General features: G+C 36.6%; 3 protein-coding genes and 1 non-coding gene across 10 annotated transcripts; 3 read left to right on the top strand and 1 right to left on the bottom strand.

Moving 5' to 3' along the window:
- The first annotated feature begins 159 nt into the window (after positions 1–159).
- On the top strand, positions 160–16,938 carry Tob (Transducer of ERBB2). Of its 4 annotated transcripts, none has more exons than NM_001169300.3 (6): positions 160–508; positions 8,680–9,621; positions 9,693–9,869; positions 10,373–10,613; positions 10,698–10,851; positions 10,950–16,938. In NM_001169300.3, exons 2-6 carry the CDS (start codon positions 9,469–9,471, stop codon positions 11,833–11,835), a joined length of 1,611 nt encoding a protein of 536 aa, NP_001162771.1. In that variant the 5' UTR covers positions 160–508; positions 8,680–9,468; the 3' UTR covers positions 11,836–16,938. The 4 variants fall into 4 exon arrangements, with proteins under 4 accessions (NP_001162771.1, NP_573104.1, NP_996483.2 ...); NM_206760.3 differs by lacking the exon at positions 160–508 and adding an exon at positions 2,288–2,394 and having other exon boundaries at positions 9,693–9,863; positions 10,953–12,641; NM_132876.5 differs by having other exon boundaries at positions 10,373–10,851; positions 10,950–12,641.
- On the bottom strand, positions 5,904–8,423 carry CG8958 (uncharacterized protein). Its single transcript, NM_132877.2, has 9 exons — positions 8,172–8,423; positions 8,009–8,113; positions 7,805–7,948; positions 7,636–7,747; positions 7,448–7,581; positions 7,252–7,392; positions 7,006–7,188; positions 6,478–6,948; positions 5,904–6,367 (listed from the first exon to the last, which is right to left on the bottom strand). Exons 1-9 carry the CDS (start codon positions 8,370–8,372, stop codon positions 5,993–5,995), a joined length of 1,866 nt encoding a protein of 621 aa, NP_573105.1. The 5' UTR covers positions 8,373–8,423; the 3' UTR covers positions 5,904–5,992.
- On the top strand, positions 10,599–10,732 carry mir-4958 (mir-4958 stem loop). The gene has a single exon (NR_047820.1). It is a non-coding gene; the product is annotated as a mir-4958 precursor RNA (primary transcript).
- A 1,148-nt stretch (positions 16,939–18,086) lies between the features above and the next one.
- Positions 18,087–21,290, top strand: Nipsnap. 4 transcript variants are annotated; one of them, NM_167484.3, is made up of 7 exons: positions 18,087–18,145; positions 18,224–18,252; positions 18,555–18,628; positions 19,755–19,934; positions 20,124–20,417; positions 20,478–20,620; positions 20,787–21,290. In NM_167484.3, the coding sequence occupies exons 3-7, from the start codon at positions 18,573–18,575 to the stop codon at positions 20,933–20,935; spliced, it is 822 nt and encodes a 273-aa protein (NP_727932.1). In that variant the 5' UTR covers positions 18,087–18,145; positions 18,224–18,252; positions 18,555–18,572; the 3' UTR covers positions 20,936–21,290. The 4 variants fall into 4 exon arrangements, with proteins under 4 accessions (NP_727932.1, NP_573103.1, NP_727931.1 ...); NM_132875.4 differs by having other exon boundaries at positions 18,087–18,252; NM_167483.3 differs by having other exon boundaries at positions 18,087–18,252; positions 18,514–18,628.
- The last annotated feature ends 23 nt before the right edge of the window (positions 21,291–21,313 follow it).

Here is a 21,313-nt window from a genome sequence, read left to right as displayed (position 1 = left end):
GTGAGTGATTCGTGCGTAGTGCCGAATAAGACCAACACGGTGGTGAAGGTGGGGGTGCTGGTGCCGAAGTGTGCGTGTGCACTTGTTTGTTGTTGGTTCACTGAGGCCCGTTCGCGCGTCAATTCAGTCTCAGTTACTAAACCGATTTCAAGAACTACGGACGCTTCGCTCGGCCCTTGCTAAGTGGCGTGTGCTACAATTAAGTAACGGGCAGAGACATTTCACAACAACAACAAAAAATAGGAAAATAGAATACAACAAGAAATACAAAACCAAAAACCATCAAAATCCCAATAAAACCAAACCACATTAAACAAGAAAATAATAAATAGACATCCGAGCACATATACCCACGCAAAAGTAAAACAATAGCATACTAGTTGGTACAACTGGGGTATTTTATACATAACTCGCTAAATCCTTCGTTTAATACAACGACCACCAGGAGGAAACAACCAAAAACTACAGTAAATCGGAAACAAGAAATAACCATCAGCAAACTGCACCGGTAGTTAAAAAAAAAAAACAAATAAATGTTGAATTACAATTTTTTATCTATTTTGTTCGAAAAAAATATTGCAATATATTTGTGTACTTGTGTGTGCTGTGCAAAAATTGAGAAAGCAGCGAACTATCCCCCACTACACATACATCTATCTAGCCCCCACAGAAAATACAATAACAATGATTGTGATATAAAAAAAAAAAGAAACGAAAAAAAAAGAAAACAAAAAAGGAGATGGAGCATCGCTTCTCTCACTTTCGCTCGGCTGTTTTCATACTTCTTGTTTTGTTGTCGTTAGTTATGGCGCTCACTAGAGCACTGGGCTTTTCAGCGCCGAAAGGGACAGCTGTTCTTCAATAAATTTGGGTAGAGAGAGAGCTCGACTCCAGGGAACGAACTATAACTCCCTTTCCTATGCATTCAAACTTTCGTAGCTCAAAAGATGAAAGAGCAAACCGAAGGGTGCACAAGATTTGAATACCCAAAGCTTTTACAGTAGGGTACTTTAGTTGGCTTGAGCTCAGATTATTAAATACTATATATGGATATTGATTTGTTAAGAAGTTTGATGTAAATACAAATCGATCTATCTTAATCTAGCATATCCCAATTTGTTGTCGTAATTCGTGCTTAAAAGCTATAGCTAGCAGCTGATATTTGCGTTAGCAAGCTCCAAATACAGTACGCATTCTTTAACTTGACCATTTCACAATTCTGTTCAATAAATAATTCAGAGTACATGTCGATACCTCATGTTATCAGTGTTATGAAAATTTCATCCCACTATATATAACTTTGACACCTCTGAAAATGTTCGTGCTAGACAGGTTCCACTGTACTTTCTGCACAGTCTTCTATAGTTGTGTTGCACAACAAAAGACGAATTTTATAATAGTACATGTGTGCGATTTCATTTGCGCAAGCTTTTGTTTTTTTTTTATTTATTTATTCATCTGAAACAACATCGATGATTCGATAGCAATTGTTGCAAGTTTGAGAGCATAGTGACCACCGACTGCAGCTGCTTTTGCATTTCTGCCAAAGAACGAATGAAATGAAATAATTTTCGACCAAACCAAAAAACGAACTTGTGCCAGACAAATACTATCGCGTCAGAAGACCATCATTTGGCATTTTGTCGCGGTGTTCGTCGCAAGCTTATTGTATCTACTTGCATGCATACAGGGAAAAAATAGTATTCAAAAAAAAAAAAAAAAAAATTATATTGTGTACTGTACACACTCAAATGTGTATTGTATAGACAGACATTCCGGCATGGCAGTGTATTTGTCATTTCAATTTTCGTGTGTGCTCAGATAAACGAACGAGAATCATGTGCCTAATATTGTTTTTTTTTTTTTTATTTGTTGTTTGCTGTTGTGAGGTAAAATGTCCCAACATCTTACGAACAGCTGACTGTGTTTATGTGTCCTCATATGATTATGTTGCGTTATGCTTCAAATTTTGGCAAGTGAAGTGCATGGGTGAACATAAAAAAAAATAATAATAATACAGCAACAAAATTAAGAGGAAGTGAGAAAATGCCAATAGTTCAGGCACACAAACTCATACGCAGTTTGTCGGTCGGTCAGCTGTTTTGTGTTGTCTTGAGCACCAGGGTCTCTCATTTTTCTATTTTTTTTTTCTTGTTGTTCCCCCACTCTCTATCTCTCTTTTCCTCTCTCTCTCTCTATCTCTCTCTCGCCGTTGAAATTATACCCCTGCGCCAGTCGGGGAAAAATTAGAGCAACGCTTGCTCCACAACGCTCGATAAAACTGCGGGAAAGAAGGCTGCAAAGCAATAACTAAAAATAATTTGTGATGATCTTGTAAATTGAAGTACTGCACAATGTCTACAATCCACAAGTTTCGAATGCACAATATAACGTGTGAGTGTGATTTTACCACTAAGCGCTGCAAGGAAATTCCCCTAAAGCTGGTTATGCAATGTATTGAAAATCGTAGAGCATTTCTCTTTTGTTTGTTGTCGATAAAAATATACCTATCTAGTGCGATACAATTCAGCGCGCAGTAAACATTGAGTCCAGCCAGATCTTTATATATGTACATATGTATGTACATATCCCCACATTGGCTTTATGTAATGGGGCCCGGTAATTACTTCGCTCGGTCACATTTTCGTTTAGATTGGGCACTTCAGACCCTTCAGTTGCAGTGGTAATCAATTCAACGGCATTAATTACACTCTGCTATGCAAAATATGAATGCAAATCGAATGGGGAAAAAAACAAAATATAAAACAAATGTAAAATACGATTGTGAGCACAACATTAGCATAAACCCTACCAAAATTACAATTACATTCAAGAGAAACTGTTAATCTCGAAGTTAATCGAAAATACGCTAATTCCTATGTACCTATGTCTGTATTTAGTTACTTGAAATGGACATCTGTACAAAAACGAACACAGCCTCTCACAACATTTTCCTTGGAGAAACCACCTGTATTAGAACCTAAATAAAAAACAGATGATTATAAAATATACAGCTGTATGAGCGTTTGTGTAACCTCATCTAATTATCTTCAAACAAGCAAGCTGATTTCCTTTAGCAAATAGTCGTACTTTAAATACCCTTTGTTACCTATTTCGCAGACACGCAAATTGAAAGCTTAACTTAATTGATTCCAATTTCGCTAATTTGAAGACAAAAGCGTAGTCATAAACGAATTGTGCTGTGTAAATAAAAACAAAACTACTTACACTCAAAACAAAAGTTTAAGATGCAATTTTGTTATACGTTCTTTTTAATTCCACTAATTAATGCTTCTAACAATTTGTATATATCAATAAATATGCGATGAACTGCAGAAAATATGCAACTAAAAAATGTTTTAAAATAAGATTTAAAGATTTCTGACTGCATAATTTTGAGACCTTCTGCTAGATTTACAAATCCTAGGTACTTCTAAAGGTTTGGTTTTTCAATATAAATCCAATCTCTGTTTTATCCGATTGTTGAACTGCCTTGATTTCTATATGAATGCATTTTGAATGCAAAGTTATGTAAGCAAATACAGTATTCTATGTACTCCCCACTGCGCGTGTGTGTGTTAGCCAAGTGAACTTGAAAAGCCCTATATTCACTTTTGTGTCAGTACATAAGACACACGGAAAAATACGTCTTTAAATGTTCGTAGTATTTGTTGCTGTAGGTGTGTGGGATTTGGAGGCTTCAACGTTTTGATTTTGCGGGAGACACAATAAGTAATTCTATATACATACATATATACAATATATATACATATATGCAAGTATATAGTCAGAAGTCGGAGTTAGCTTATATGGCATTTAAGCTTAACAATACAAAGAGGGGGCCTTTTTGTCATTTTAATCAACCTTTAAAACTGGTGGCCCAGATTTTATTGATTTTATGTTGTGAAGAGCGACCCACACACACACACACACACACATACACTCGCACACACACAGTCCATTGAAGAGTGCATTTTCGCTCAGGGAGAGTGTCAAAAGTGAGAGATAGAGATACCGTTGTGATACCGTTTTCGGTGAGGGTGAGAGAAAGGCCATCAGCTGAGAGAGTTCACTTTCTCTGCCCGTTCCAGTCACAACGAGCAACAGCAACCTGAATATATAAATATATATAGAAATGTTTATATATACAAAATATATGCAAGGATGTGTAAAGAATCCGAGCTTGGGGATGTATTTGTGAAATTATAAGCTAAAATGTCAACGGAACAGCGCCTTCGGCTCTCGGCGGAGTTTGTTTTAGTGATATAGTTCAAAACACCTGCTTTGGGAATTGAATATGCTAAAGAAAAGTGACTAAATATCTCGAAAAACCAAGGAATATCTAAAGTTGTGAAGTACCTAATTTAAATAAATCCGTGTACAAAATAAGGACTCGTTGTTTACCCCTTAAAGTTCAAATTTTGTTGCTTGTCCGCATCAACAGGCAAGTCAATAGAGACGTTGAAAAGTTTTTAAACTTAAGTATTTGAAGAAAGGGTTAATCTTCCCATTTAATAATAAATTGTGTTGTTTGAAAATAAATAAAACAACTAATTGCGCTACATTAGAAGCAGTGATAACTCTAATTAAGAGATGCCTCTAAGTATGCTATGAAATTTAGAACATACTCCTTTGACATAGATGCATCCTTACTCTTGGCAAAATACCACCTAATAAACATTTCTTTTGTTAAAATTCCCAAATGGAAATACCTAAAGTGATTCTAGGTGGTGCAGTCTGCTTGACCTTTAACCTTTGCTCCATCGCATCGCACGACTTGCCTATCGCACACAACCAAAAGCACAAAATTACCATGATCTGTCCTAGAACTAAGACTTAGATCAACCTATATTTATTGGTTTAACAAAGCCATTATCTACCCGTATCACAAATAACCTGCTAAAGGCAAATGTCAAACCTTCGTAACGGTTATGCCTTTCATAGCATGTGGCCTTCAATTGGTTTATAAAATGCAAAAAGCAGGTTATGTACATGCAATAGATACGCATACTAGCACGCATGACCCCGCTGCATCAACACAACTGCACTGGTGCTAAAAAATATGTGTGTGGGCGGGCGCTGAGGTCTCTGTGACGTATGTATGTTATGTTACTGCGCACTGAGACCCACTCACTCTGGAGAAAAGTGAGTGAAAATCAGAGAAAGAAAAGAGAAATGGCTTTCTCTTCTACTAAAATTCAAAATAAAATTATGCTAAGCTGGGGGATCCAATACTATTTCATGTTAAGGACAAAGATTTCAAATGTAACATAACCAAACTCTGCCTTGATTATTTTTAGATTAATATTGAAAGCCTTTTCATATTTGCATATAGAATCCTTGTTGAGGCACCGTCTAAGCAGAAGTTAGCACACAAATTGCACTCGTTTTTTCCAGTGTATTGCCTCACGGCTTATCATCTGCTTTCGCCAATGTTTTTCACTCTCAATTCCTATTAAAAGGCTCAGCTTGCAATGATTCCACATCCGAAGGCCAAGAAATGCGCTTCGTGTGTCCTCGGATCAGCTGCGTAGAGCGTGGAGCGTGGAGAGCGGATTAGAACGTGGTCTTACTCTCCCGCTCTCTCGATAGCGCCCATTACCTTTATGTGGGTGTTTCGTCCCACTTCGGCCTAGCGCTCAGCTGTGCTCCAGTTTCATTCCCGAATGCAGTGCCACCGACTACTCGGCAGTCCCGTTTCGAGGCAGAGCTCCCGATTCGGATAAACAGTTAACCTAAATTCTTAGAATGACATAGAAAGAGCGCATGCACATACTATAAGAACACAAATTGGCTGGTAAGCCCGTTGCAGAAAGTGCATTGATAAACAACTTACTACAATGAGTAAAATAAATTCTACAATAATTGCTGTGCCAATCGAAATAAAATCAACAGTTTCTTTTGTATTACACACAATTTAAAGGTCAGCTTTATTTAGTTAAAGCAATCAAGAAACGGAGAATTTTGATTAGAACCTACGTTCTCCACCTAATTATGTAGCATCATCGCTAGTCTCCACGATACGGCACATAATTGGTATATCTTCCTCCTTGGTAATGTTACCCTTCTCCTCGCGATCTAGCAGGCTTTCAATGTAGTCGTGACGGAATTTGTTCCACTGCCGGGTCTTCAGAAAGTTGGTAAACAAGTCCTGACGCGACGGCACATTGCACTCGAAGTAGAAACGACGGCGGTGCCAAATGTTACCCGGATTCTGTTCCTCTTCGAGGAGCCAAAAGCGCGGAAGGAGCAGGCATTGAACAACAGTACGTGCCATTATCACACGATGCTCCATCTTTTCGCCTAGGCCAAAAACACTACCGTAGGTCAGCGAGCCTACGTCTATAAAATGAGTCTCAACGGGCTCCTGCAAAGGTTAAAGTTGATAAATATAATGCAGAGCTTTTGATAAAACATCTACGTGGAATATTGTTCGAATACTTTAGCAAACTTACACATGCTAAACTAAATACCTACTTTAATTGGTTTGGGACTCTCGTCTACTAAACTCTTTTCATTGATCACCGAACTCGCCGTAAATATTTCTGACGATGAACTGGACACTTTCTTCTCGGACGGCGAGCTTCCTGCGCTGTGCGGTTTAAGCTGCACTTGCACAAGTGTACGATCCATGGAGACAGAGGAACTCGAGGAATTGGAATCATATGAGCTATCGTCTGTGTCAACTTCATCATAGAGATCTTCGCCATAGCCCATATAATCTTCATCAATATGACCGTCGTCGTCGTCGTCATCGTCATCGTCATCATTAGGCATTACACTTGGCATCCAAGGAGTTCCGCGTCGCAGCGATTGTATTAATTGAGTTTTTCTAGCCTGTGCCGCCGTTGACAAGGTTCTTCTCGGCTTTGTTTTTTTTCGAGATGGTGTGTTAGAGGTCCGAAGGCCACAAAACTTTTGAATTTCAGCTAGACCCATTTTGCGCATCTATGCAATGATCATTAGTGACGAGATATGAATGAACAATTATAAAGTGCTAGGTACCGCTTGTTTCTTCTTTGTACCACCTTCAACTTCCTCAGAGGAGGTGGACGAGGCCAAAATGTCCTGTATGTCCAGGAACGAGTTACGACTTGTAACGTCTTTCCAAGACTGAAACATTTCAAGACCATCATCCTTATTTATTTCGGTCAGCTCGTAGTTAACCTCTCCTTCGGTATTGGTGACCTAGGTGAAAAAGGAATTAATCCTGTATATATCTAGCAGTTTAAATTGCAATGTTGTACTCACCTTCATACTTAAACACTGTAAAATTACACACTCTCCGCTAAGAACAAATCGCACGTAACCCAAAGAGTCCGTATCCCCCATATAAATGGTCTCTAGGGGCTCATATTGAACCAAGTACGAGTACTTGCAAGCTAGAATTATCTATCGATGTACGAAAAACGTTAAGCATTATACGATTTCGTACAACTAGACTAACCTGATCCGGAGTTAAAAAATCAAAATAATCAAATGCTTTTAGCGCAAGCTTCTTTTCGTTCCATTGTTTCAACATATGTGGCTTCAGGATGCGCTCATAGTCAATATCGTATATCGATAAAACTTCACAACTAGCTAGAGGAAATTATTGGTTCCTATACTCAAATATAACTAAAATTCAGTTCTTACACAGGGCTAGATATGTGTTCATTCTTGGGCATTCCTCAACCATTTCTACGTCTCCGAAACAATCTCCTGGACCAAAAATAGCTTCCGCAACGGCGTCTTCTAGTTTTACTGCCTAACCATAAATGGTTTATGCAGATTTAATTTACCCTTTATTATTCTTGAAACTTACCTTATTGTTTGTGTTCTTTTTCATCTCGACTTCACCATTCAATATGAAATAGACGGAGATAGGCATATCACCATTTTTGATTATCACACGTGGTTCATTGATGGACATAAACTTTAGTACTGGCACCATGCGTGCTCTAATTTTCTAAGCTCAATACAGAATATCTTGGTGAATTATATACATTTTACATAGTTTTCCCCTTACCGGTGGAATTCTAGAGAAACAATTTAGTCCTGCTATTAATATGCACAACTTTTTCCGTTCCTCAATCGTCCTGTAAGCGGGATTTGAACGCAATAGTGCCTTGTCCTGGGATTTTGCATATTTTTATCATTCTAAATGGCAGTTTAAATTAAGTTATTCGTACCGCTACGGTCAACATGCCGGGCTTTCGTTTTTGTCGCATCAATGCCACGTTCTTTTTCACATTCATCGAGATGCCTTGCTCCTCTTCATCGGATAGCCAAGTCTGATTCATAATGACAGCCCGAACCAATTTTTTAAATCGCACCCGTAGGTCCAACTTGTGTTTGACGATATCCGCATCGCGGTTTCGCTTGGCCGCCATTTTGTGTTATTGTGTGTTATTATTTATATTTATTTGTGGTTTGTTATTGGCAGTATGTATTTTTTTGTTGTTTTTTTATTTCTGTATGTGTATATAGACACCTATGTAGGTAGGTGACTTGGGTTGGGGAATTGTGTGTTTGTTTTTTACACACAGTCTTTATGTTTAAGTTGCACAAAACTCAATAAATAAAGTACAATGCACTTTGAAAACTGAAACATTGCTTTCATTGGGGCAGTAAACAGCGCTATATTGTTCTATATTGTTTCAATTTTAATTAACCATCTATTTTACATCCATCTTTCAGGAGTTGACAGACATTTGGTTAAAGTGCAAGCCCAAACATTTCCCTGATTAATGGAAATGTTTTAAAAAAAAAAGCGTGCTCGGGTTGCCAAATCAAAGAGAATCGACAGATGCACCACCAAATAATACGAAAAACAACCAAAAACCGTGGCCAAATAAAAGTCGACAAGGAATAAAGACACATAAATACACACAAATGTACATAATTTAATATTTGGATATGCCTTGTAAATACGACATAAATATTTAGAATCTAGGCAACTACGCTTAATACGACAGCTAGACAGGCAGGAGAAAACACATCTTTTCGAATAACAAACAAACACGACTCTCACTCCACTCGGTTAACTTCCACAAATACAGATAATCACAACACAGTGGAACACTAAAACTCTAACCAAACAGAAACAACTCCCCCCACCAAAAACCTTAAACCACGTAAAACAATTTATACATAAATGTAACAGAAGGAAGCTAAACCACAAAAACAAGAAAAAAACCAAAAAAAAAATAATAATAATATATATATATATACTAAACAAAACTAAACGAACGCATAAAGGGCACAAAAGCCCACTTTTCCAAATTGCCGTCAATGTGTTGATGATCTACAGAAACCGTCTTTGAACGCTCTTAATCAGTAGGATATCGCCATAAACTGCACTCCCCAACGACAGGCAGCGATCCGGAAACAGATCGGCTAACATAACCGGATTCCGAGCCGGAGTCCGTGAAGCGAAAGTGATAAGGGTAAAGAACGAATACCGAAAGTTTCGGCCGCAGGATCAAGATGCATATTGAAATCCAGGTCGCCTTGAACTTTGTCATATCCTATCTCTACAACAAGTTGCCGCGCAGACGTGTAAATATATTCGGCGAGGAGCTAGAGAAGGCCCTACGCGACAAGTTCCAGGATCACTGGTACCCAGAAAAACCCTTCAAGGTAAATGATCATCCCTGCAATGTATGATACATATTCTAAAATACATTTTTTTTCATATTCATTTCTTATAGGGATCTGCCTATCGCTGCTTAAAGACCGGGGATCCCATTGATTCGGTTTTGGAAAGGGCGGCTAGAGAAAGTGGGGTCCCAATCGGCGATATCCTAGAAAACTTACCAAATGAACTTTCCGTGTGGATAGATCCTGGGGAGGTCTCTTTTCGCATTGGTGAAAAAGGAGCGGTAAAGGTAAACATTTATAGTATTTCACCCAACAAAATCTGCATACATTTAAAGATTCCGCACTCTGTTAAACAATTTTAAACTCATATAATCTTAAGTTTGGTCATCTTCTTCCTATAACAATAATAAAACTTTCCATATTCAAGAAAATATCTTAATAGAATAGAATTAGAAATATTCTACCACTGGGTGTAATTTTTCAACGTTATATTGAAGTTTCTGAATTTGTTAATGGCATTAGCTTTAAAATGAGCGAGAACATCGCCATGCTGTATCAACCTGTCTGAATAGACCGAAATAGCAATACTTGTGTTTGCTGCAATGTCCGATTGTCTTTGTCATACAATGCTTATCAAATGCCGCGTTTAGTCAGCGTTAAGGTACACACACACACATTATTGATTATAATATTATATAAATTAATAAATTATATTATATTATTTGATGTATCACACGTCCTGTGAATGTGATGTAATGTGATGTAATACCCCTTCTTTTCTAATCATCAGATTCTTTACACGGAAAACAATGAAAATCATGAGGACAGTCATTCTGCAGATCGCGAAGTCACCAAAATGTTCAACCCGGAGGCGCAATGCTTCCGACCCATCGACGCCGTTAATACCACCATGAACAATATGAGCCTGAGTCCCAAGGGGCATCACCAATCAGGATCATCGCCGCACTCGGCCGCGTCCAGTTCGCCCACCTACAAGGGCAGTCCGAACCGTACGATCTCTGGCAGCTGCAGTTCCGTTTCCGGAGCGGGATCTGGAACGGGCTCTGGTTCTAGATCAGGATCCAATCATGCACCCGGTCCAGGTACCGCTCCAGGTCCCGTTCCCGGAAACGGTGCCACCGCCAATGCAGCTGCAGCGGCATTCATGCAACGCGGCGCCCAGGCGCCATTAACATTCACCACGGCCACCTTTGCGCAGACTAAATTTGGCAGCACCAAGCTGAAGACTAGCTCCAAGCGCACAAACAGGTAAATACTCTCACAACGATATCATAATCTTAGAAGAAAAAAAATTCAAAATAAATGCAATAATAATAACATATTTCTGTCTCCTTTCTGTACTTCAGCAGCAGCGCCTATCGCATGTCGCCCACTGAGTTCTCCAACTACATCAAACAGCGTGCAATGCAACAGCAGATGCATCATGGCCATGCAGTTGTCCCGTCCGCAGGATCATCGGTATCGGCAGCATATGGCGGCATGGACGCCGTATCGCCTGCCCGTTCCCTATCGCCGAATCCCCTATCGCTGGCCGGAAATCAAAATCAGTCCGTATCGGGATCGTCGGCCGATTCCTATTACTATCCAAATATGCCGATCAATATGTATCCACAATATGGCAATCCACGCTGCCTCTTTGAGTCGCACTTCTCTGCGGATGTTAGCAGCATGGGTCTGTATGTGAGCGGAACAGCTGGTGCTGCAGTCACCGCTGTCGGAAGTGTTGGCGCCAATAAGTATAGTACTTATCTGGAGCCGTGCTACTATGGCAATGGCCATGCCAATACCCAACAGCATTCGCAGCAACAGACTCGCGTCGGAATGGATCGTCCAAATAGTAGCGAAAGCTGCTTTGGTCTCAATGTGGACTGCGGTAGTGTTGTGCTCGAGGATTCATCATCATCGTCATCTGCAGCAGCTGCTGCTGTGGCCGTTACCATTGCCGGGGACTCATCGGCAGAAAACAGTCCTCTAAGTACACCCACCTTGGCAGCCGTAAACGTAGGAAAAGCCACTAGTCCTCCTACCAACTCCACCAACAACAGTAGTAGCCATCCAATTCAACAACAGGAACAACCGTCCTCCTCATCGGGAAACGGAAACGGAAATGCAAACGCCAATGCGAACGGAAACAACGGTAACAATTCTAACAGCAATACTAAACTGATCGATGGCATAAGCTCCTTCTATGGCACCGGATCATCGTATCAGCAACTATTGGTTGCCAACTAGAGTTTCCTCGAAGTCAATCACCGCAAAGAGAATCCACCATAGTTATGTAGATATAAAAATATCAACCAAAAAAAAAAAGGAATATTATATTCGTGGCATGGTTATGTATGAAATGCATTTCAGGCTTACTGGTCAAAACTCAATGAGCAATACGAATTGTTATGCAGTTTTCAGATTTCGTGTATGTTTCCCGATAGGAACCGAAACAAAGTGAATGGAGCTACTTTGGTGGAGTGGTTGATGTAGATATCATCGTTACCATTATAGGCAAGTTTTAATGAGGAAAGATAACATTAAAAATCAAGGACAAACATTATTTGCCGCCTTGGAAAGTTATGTAATAATGTTCTTGCGGATGTGAGCAATTAAGTTGGATGCATATCTGCGCGGAGAATTGATTCGATACGATGTTGACACGCTCACGATCAGACACACAAGGAAGGCACATAACCAGATGTACATGCATATGTGTTAAAAGCTGTATGCAGATGTATATACAGACATATATATATGTGTATGGATAGGGCCAATAAGTGCCATATGTGTGAGGCCCATTAATGTAGATATGTACGAGTTGTATATACATATATATATCAGCCACTAATAATATTTATTTTGTTAACAAATTTCGTGTAAATCGCAAAGTGAAGTTTCCTTCTGGTATCAAGCGCATGCATAGAAAAATTAACTCAAAATATTGAGTGTAGCCATAGGCATGTACGAATGATACACTCTAATCAAAAACACACAAGCAAATAATGAAGATTTACCGAAGCAAACCAATAAGCAACAATAAATAATACCGCAAAAAATAAATATATGCAAAGAGAACAAATATAAATGTCTCAACTAATTGTTTTTACTTGTTATGCATATATGAACGTATATATAAAAATATGTTTAATTATCCAACTTAGGATCAACTTTTACAATAAGTTTTTAATTAGTTGTAAACTAGAATAAGGTCATTTTTGTAGATCAAGTTGCTAAATCGAAAAACAACATGTATATCTTTATCGATAAAAGTCAACATTGTTGATTATAAATAGAGATGCAATTTGCAAACCCTGAGCATCCTGACCTGTGAGGAAAGTTTTTCTCGAGTAAAAGTCCTTCTTCCCATTCTTTGTATTTTTATAAAATTTTATTCTAGTTTTGTATATATCTGCAGCTAGCTTGCAAAATAGTTAACGAAATGTATTCAGTTTCACAACTATACGAAATATACACAAAAATCTATACATTTTCATACTACAAATGAAGTGTTTCGAAAGATTTCGTAAAAATTAGTACAGGTATCGTTCTGGTGAGTAAGCTTTTGCTTAAATTTATATATATTTTATGTGGTTGCAATTGAAAGCATACAACCAATATATTGCTCAAGCCATTAGATATAACAAAACCTCGTTTGAAACTTTCTTAGTTATATTAACTAAACACAATATTTCGAAAATTCAAAGATTGGGAAAAAGGACCTTTGTTAGAACACCTGAAAACAACTTTCTAAGAAACCGTAGAAAAATGAACTTCAGCATCTTTCACATTATCTATTTTTCCGATGCAAAAATCTCTAATTGTTTTCCTATAAACTAAATGTTGTTTTGCCCTAACCCCTTTTTTATCATTCGACTTCATCGAAATAAAATCCTATGCCAGATAGAATGTACCATAATAGGATATCGTATGATTTTATTGTTAGTGCCAAGGTCGTCGGGTCACTGCTAAACTTTTTTACCCCCAAATACAAGTTATTCAAGCTATGGAAGCTTTTACATATAAAAACACCTGAACAAATGATAAAACAAACAAAAAAAAACATTTATATTTTTGTTGTATGTTAAATTGTATGTATTACCATTTGACTTCGTATTTTTTTGTATATATATATCTATTTTTATATGAACATTTGTAATTTTTATAAATCGAGTACAGTAAAAAATTTTATACTTTTTATATGGGCCTATGTGAAAATACCTTGCTCTATATGAATACTTACTTTAATTAAACGGGAAAATAAAAAGCAAAAAACCAAAAGACGATTTTAGTTGATCTTTATTAAGTTCCAAATGAAACACGAAATGTTAATGTAAATATGTCATTAAATGTATTATTTCACTTCTCGATATGTTGTTATAATACAGTAAATCCAAAGGTATGAAAGTACTTTTAAGACATGGAAGTGAAAAAGATGAAGGGATAAACAACAAAATATTGAGTAAGCAACTGAATTCATTCTCTAGTTATCTTGTTAAGGAACATTTGTAACATTTGTGTGAACGTTCTGATTTTGTTTTAATTGCCTAGTCGAAAAAGCAAACACAAAGTGGAAAATTAAACAAAAGCGATGAGGATTTTTCAGCTTTTTGGAGAATGTATTCGAATATGTACCTACACATCCCACTGATGTGTGTATCTAAACCTACCACTGAAAACAGAAATTTAATGAAACATTTAAGTACCTTAACGAAGCTTCTAATTATAGCTACTGTGACCACGAACAAGAGTCAAATCAAAGCCAAGCCAAACAAAAATACCCCACTAAATGCTATATCACTCGCACTTCAAAGTAAGAGGTGCGAATTATAGATTGCATTGGGTCTATAGCTTTTGTATTCTGATCATGGTAGCGCATAAGTGTACCTACAGACAAACTAACATACATGCATACATACATACATACATACATACACCATTTGACACTTGCACACATTAAGAATTAGGCACGTTTTTTTCTTAGACGTATTAGAGTGTATTTGAATTAAACCAGAAACATTCAACAGAAAACGAAAAAAAAAGAAAATAAAAAACAAAACATTTTGTACTTTTATATATATGATGAGTATATACATATACATACATATATTCGTATACATGTATACATATGAATGCCTCTAAATGGTTAAACTCAACGGATTCTCAATGTATTTTTTGTATGTCTCAGAATGGTATGTCTCTGAATGAAACCAAATAACGAACAAATATTCATAGTGTTAGAAATTGTCTCACATGCCATTCTCTATAAGTACGAATATGGCACAAGTAAAAGCCCCAAGATGTATGCAATCTGCCAATCTATCCTTACCTGAATCTAAATCGTAGAGCGATATGGAATGGATATGGTTATAGATATGGATATGAAATTTGAAATGGAGAGTATTGGACGAGAATACGGGATGGCTGGCTTATAAGAACTATTCTATTGTGATTGTGATAACAATGTAAGGCACAGATAAGGAACGCGATACAGAGATGTGAAAAACCGCTGTAGAAATGGCAAAATATTCATATGTATATGTATATAGATGGGGAAATTTAGATAAAGTATCCGCCTAATCATCAATGTCCACCAACTTAAAATTTTAACTCGATCGAGATGAAATTGTATCCGACCGATCTAATAAGCAAATAATGAACCATTATGGTAGACACACAAATATACAAAAGCGAAAACAAAAAAAAAAAAAACAATAAAACCAAAACATATTTTACAATATGAGATGAATAAAATCCACACCAAGCAACATTTTAAAACACACTTAAAGAAGTCAACAAAAATCAAGAGATCAAGCCAGACGTAGAAACAACTCACTAACTAAAGTAAAGTGCGACATTGGTACATGTATTTAGCTACAAGGAGGACAACCAAAAAATTAGATATAATACAGCTTTTTATACCTCAGATATGTTTCTATATGTATGTAAATGTACGAAGAGAAATCTCTCACGCAATGCAAAGTAATAAAAACAAAAAGAAAAATAGGAAAATCAACTATATTTAAGCCCACTTATCTTCGATAAGGTTCATAAGTACAGATATTTTGATAGGTAGTTAGATGAAAACTCATTTACGAATGTAACTTTTATATATTTTTTTAGGTAACTTGTTTTATTGATATGCGATTTCCAACATAAATCTAAATGTGCATTACCAACCAGACTCTTGAATAGAATTTCCGAAAATTGGTTAGTGGTCACAGCTCTGGATGTTAGCGGAAATACAAATAGTATATTATGAAATATATGATATATGACATAAGTTTATCATAATACAACTGAAAAAGTATCAACGTATAAGCAACTGTACTTTCTATTATAAGTGTTATATTCTTTCCACGTTATCGGGCTTAAAAAAAGTTTATATGATAAAAGATATTTTCTCATGTGTGTCTAGATTTTACATATGGTATATTCCCAACTAAACACCAAAAATGGATATGAACTTTTATGTGATCTGAGTTCTACTGTTCTTTTCTGTTAAATAAGGCATATGTTTATATGTATGTATATTGAAAAGAAAAAAAAAACAACGTGAAAATTATAATTAAAGGCTGAGAAGTCATACATACATACATTCACTGCATATGTACGTATTATGTTTTAAACTTCAACTCGAATAGATTTTGGTACCGATTGATATATGTATGTACATATATGGCTTTCGTTGAACAGAAAAATCCGAAAGAGAAAGTAATTAAATTAATGCATATCAGTGATTACAATAACGATGTACATACATGCAAAACAATAACAAAATAATGTATATGTGTGACCTCATTAGCACACAATAATCGTGTATGTATATCTATTCTTAGTACCGAACTATTCAATCAATTTAAAACCCCTTACGTGTGTGAAAATAAACATAGAGGTTAATAATATAAAATGTATGTACTATGTATAGTAACAAATATAACTTCCATATGAGTATTTTTCGTATTACCTTTAGTAGAATAAAGATTATCGTATAATTAAAACGCATTGTTTATAAAAAAAAAACAGTGATCTGCTTCGATCACCGACTTAAACAATTGGATATTGTTAACAAAAAGCAAAAAAAAAAAAAATGCAAAAAAAGAGTTTGATGTTTTCTCCGCACTGTTGCATACTTATTCAGTATTCTGAGAACAGATGTCCTTTTACAAGATTAGTACTCACGGCAAAATAAAAGCTCAAAAACGGTACCTACGGGTACGTACCAAGGTAAATTAGTTGAGTACTTTTTACCTTACCTATGTAAATAAATAAATTAATACATTTTACCCTTCCTAGGCACGGATTTTGATTTTCACCGCGTACTCGTCGTGATTTTAAATTATTGAAATCGTTTCTAGATTTGGATTACTTTTTTATCCCCGTTTACGTATACGTAATATATTTAGATTTCAGGAATCGTAAATTAACAGGTATGAATTGAAATAAAAATAACTTTTACTTACCACCGCTTTATGATTATGTACACTTTTTAGCTTCTTGCTCAAATAAATTATTTAATTATATTTCCTTCCTTTGGCCGATATATTGAGAAATGCTATTTTTAATTTCACTTTTAACTCAGGTATGTATTAATGTACGCCCGAGTGTATAAAAACACAAAATGTAACCGTTTTAATCACCGGCGAAGGTAGAAAACGAAATGGAATTTAAAGCAAACGGGCGGAGAAGTAAAGCAGAACAAAAATGTTCGTTTTCGCCATTTTCTTTTTTTGGTCCACTTTTCAGGTGTATTTCATTTTGAAATTTATAGCAATACATTTTATATATATATTCGCAAAAAGTATTAAGCATACAAAAGTGGTTGTCGGGTTTTAATAAATAAGCAAGCATTATAAATATGAACTCTATATAACCGCGCTCAAATTTAAAACACAAATCAAACCGATATGCTCACTTACGCACACACACATATGTATGTACTTCTCCGCGGAAACGTGTGTGCGTGAACTATATAACCGCGCTCAAATTTAAAAAGCAGATCAAGCCGAGCTGCTTACTTACACACACACACATAAGTATGTACATATGTACTTCTCGGCACAAACGCGTGTGCGTGTAAATCACATAATTAAATCGTTTAAAGAAAAGTAATGAGTTAAAATGCGTTTAGCAGTGTGCGATCACTCATTGATTATCATTTTAACAAACTTTCAGTACTTTTTAATACCGAAAAACATTAAAACTGATTTAATTCATTTTGGCACGCCGAACCGCCATTTTTTCTATTACCGATGCTCGCGAAGGAAGAAAACGAACTGAACGAGGATAGGAGCTTTCAGATCGGACTTGAGCATGAGAGCGGCCAAGAAGAAGAGTGGTCCTAGATTAACAAAATGACCCATTTTCGCTTTAAAAACTATGAATTTCAAAGTCAGCTTTTAAACAAATTTGAAATGTAACGTAATTAATTCAGAGTGACCGCAAAAAACTAAAACACCTTATCGCTATAGCATGCAATCGAAAAGACGACTACTTTGTTAACTCTTAGGTCCATATCGATAGCCAAGCGCATGGACGCGATATATCGATACAATCGGTCAGTGGTTAAGACAGCTCTACTGCATATTATTTTGTTTTCTTTTAACGTTAACATTTCATTTAAATATTATTTTAGTTTGTAACACTCCCGCAAATAACTATAAAGTGAGTGCTAGTGTGGAAAGAGAAACATTTATTATTTTTCCAAAATAATTGCTGAATTTAAAGCGGGTGGGGAAATCGGACAGAGTTGAAACGAGAGAACGCTCTACATTCTCTATTATCAATGCTACCATAGACCATGTACCGGCGCACTTGTTAAAATGACTCTGACTTCACCTTGACTAAAGTACACATAATGTACACACATTGCAGTGGTAGAGATGGCGAATCGGGATGATAACAGTTACTGATTTTATTTTCCAGTTTTCACCCCATATCGCTCTATATACATATATACTCGCCAGATCCTACATAAATCGAAAATGCTTAAGCTACGTAATCTATTGGCCGTCGGCAAAAGCAACAACAACGCTGTCCGGTAAGAAAAACAACATGAATATACTATAAAAAATGAACACAAAAATTGCCCACAGCTGAGTCCATTTACATATTTGATCAGTGTTGCCGAGTAGGCACAGGTACCTGTACCTGGATATCAGCTTGTGGCACTTATTAATTGCCCAGATTCGTGGAATCCAAATGAAATATAGGCAATGAATATATACTCGTATATTCAAATTTTTTAGATTGAAATAACAAAATTAATTCTTAATTCTTACTTATTTATATATAAATAACAGTATTTATAAGGATCTTAAAATAATGATATTTAATGGTATTCATATTCAATTTTCCTCCAGCCTAGGGGTTCATTTTTATTAACATTATGTTTTTCAACTACTAGTCATTTTAAGTCTTTTAGATTAAATATATTATTCACGAATTCCCTAAACTCATGTTATTAAATTTACGCAGAGTAGTTGTTGCTTACTCATTTTCCAAGCCGTCATACTTAGCATTAAGAGTACCTACCAGGTACCGTCCTTGTAGGTACACAAATCGCGTACCCTTTCCAGCACTAGCATTCACACTCCTACACGTTAATATGTATGTTTGGTTCCAATTTCGTACGTATACATCCATACATAAATGAAAATGCCGTTGCGACGTCAGCAAAGCAAAAACGTATACAAAAACAAAATAAACACGACGGTGCGAATTTTAGTTACCCTTCATGTATGAAATGCCGTACTATATATGCATTTTGTATTTTTAAGTTATGAATACATTTGCCCCTGGAAAATTCGAAAAAGTTAATAATACGCAGGGGTAGCTTTTCTTAATTTGTAAGTTCAGTGTAAAGGAAATAGCGTTCTCCTTATTTATCTATTTTTTGCCCACGGTCCAATTCAATTGGCCTACTTATAGCTAATATTGATAAGTGGCCTTCCAAAAATTGAATATTATATCTTCGATCTGAAAGATAGACTTATTAAAAACGTTATCTAGAGAGTTTGGACTTAGAACATATCATTTAAAAATGTATTTTTAGGTATTACCAATATATCTTACCTTATACAGAATACAATTAAGATATTGTAAGTTTATTTTGTAATTGTTTATTATGCCAACCTTTTTAAATTACCCATTATTGATACTTTTAGCTCTCTGTCCACCACTCCGAGCCGCAACGATTCAGAATCATGGTTCTCAAAACTGCTCGTTCGGAAAATAGAACCAACCAAGGAGTCGCACAGTCGAATGCTCAGCGATAAGGAAATCATATATGCCCTTCATACCCACAACGTCAGGCCCGATTCCATGGGCAGCTACTTAAATAACTAGTAAGTGACTGAAATTTAACGTCCTTAAAAGGTGCCTAAAAGAACTAAATAGGTGCAGAGTACTCAAAGCTAAAGAATAAACATTGAAAGCGTTGTCCATTTTCGATAGCATACTTTCAAACACATTTCCGGGTGGTTTTAAATCCCGAAAGTAGCATAGATTGTTAAAAGTACCCTTACCTTTTACAGCAAAACTACTGTCGCTTTGATCAACGAGAAGAAGGCAAACCTTTCCTGCGAATTGGTGGCATCATGGACGGTTCAAGTGGGCGACATGGATCAGTGCCTGCACCTGTGGAAGTACACAGGAGGCTTCGAGAAGATAGATCAGGCCAAAGAAGACCTTTGGAACGATCCCGAGTATCTTAGCTTGATGCAGGAGCGTTCCAAGTTCTTGCGCTCCCGTCATCTGCAATATCTCTTGGCATTCAGCTACTGGCCGCAAATTGCCAGTCGTACCGGCAAGAACATTTACGAAATGCGGTATGTTGCAGAGTATTTTCAATTCAAAAATGCATAGCTAAATTAACCCAATTGTCTCAGCTCATACCGACTGACACCTGGCACCATGATTGAGTGGGGAAACAACTGGGCCCGCGCCATCAACTATCGCAAGCACAACAACGAAGCATTCGCCGGATTCTTCTCGCAGATCGGAAGACTGTACAATGTTCATCACATTTGGTGTAAGTGATAGATAGTATAATTAAAAGATTTGAGTAATTTGAGTTTCATTGCCAAATACGTTTAGAATGGTTTAAAGGATATTTTAAGCCACTAGCAATTTTTGAAGCCATATTTTTATATAAGCTGTAAAGCAAACATTAATATTTGCTCTTCTTTTCAAAATAGGTTACAAATCTCTGCAAGACCGTAAGGAGACCCGGGAAGCAGCCTGGCGATCCCCCGGATGGGATGAGTGTGTGGCCTACACGGTGCCATTAATCCGCGAGATGCACTGCCGTGTCCTGGCGCCCACTGAGTTCTCGCCCTCACAATAATTAGCACTGGGTGTTGCACTTTCTAGCGTTCTGAGAAATTGAAGTTCATCGACGATTGGACAAATTAGCTGTGAAAACACCGAGAACGCATCTTCGCCTATTTTCCTGTTGAATAGTTATTGTAAATAATGCCAGCTACATATGCAATCATTTAATTTTTTTTTTAAGTATAATTAAGGTCAAAGTGGAAATTTCTATCCAACATTTTTACGAACCTCTATGTGTGTATCGCCTACGACCTTTGAATTTAACAAAACCAATTTTGTTTTTATAAAATAAAGCAATTATGAAACTGTTATAAGTTAGTTTTTAAAACAGATCCCAAAATATAGTAAATGGTATTGGATATTAATTGAAACATCTCTAATAAAATGCAGA

This window comes from Drosophila melanogaster, chromosome X (assembly GCF_000001215.4).
Source record: "Drosophila melanogaster chromosome X".
In the NCBI taxonomy this organism is placed as follows: Eukaryota; Metazoa; Arthropoda; class Insecta; order Diptera; family Drosophilidae; genus Drosophila; species Drosophila melanogaster.
This window is presented reverse-complemented; position numbering and strand designations above follow the sequence as displayed.

Coding starts and splice junctions, on each gene's coding strand:
- Nipsnap (NM_167484.3), top strand. CDS start 18,573: ATGCTTAAGCTACGTAATCTATTGGCCGTCGGCAAAAGCAACAACAAC. Junction 18,629..19,754: donor AGCAACAACAACGCTGTCCG/GTAAGAAAAACA, acceptor TGATACTTTTAG/CTCTCTGTCCACCACTCCGA. Junction 20,621..20,786: donor CAATGTTCATCACATTTGGT/GTAAGTGATAGA, acceptor TTTTCAAAATAG/GTTACAAATCTCTGCAAGAC.
- Tob (NM_001169301.2), top strand. CDS start 9,469: ATGCATATTGAAATCCAGGTCGCCTTGAACTTTGTCATATCCTATCTC. Junction 9,622..9,692: donor ACCCAGAAAAACCCTTCAAG/GTAAATGATCAT, acceptor CATTTCTTATAG/GGATCTGCCTATCGCTGCTT. Junction 9,870..10,372: donor GTGAAAAAGGAGCGGTAAAG/GTAAACATTTAT, acceptor TCTAATCATCAG/ATTCTTTACACGGAAAACAA.
- CG8958 (NM_132877.2), bottom strand. CDS start 8,372: ATGGCGGCCAAGCGAAACCGCGATGCGGATATCGTCAAACACAAGTTG. Junction 7,949..8,008: donor GTTTCTCTAGAATTCCACCG/GTAAGGGGAAAA, acceptor TATTGAGCTTAG/AAAATTAGAGCACGCATGGT. Junction 7,582..7,635: donor GAACACATATCTAGCCCTGT/GTAAGAACTGAA, acceptor AATTTCCTCTAG/CTAGTTGTGAAGTTTTATCG.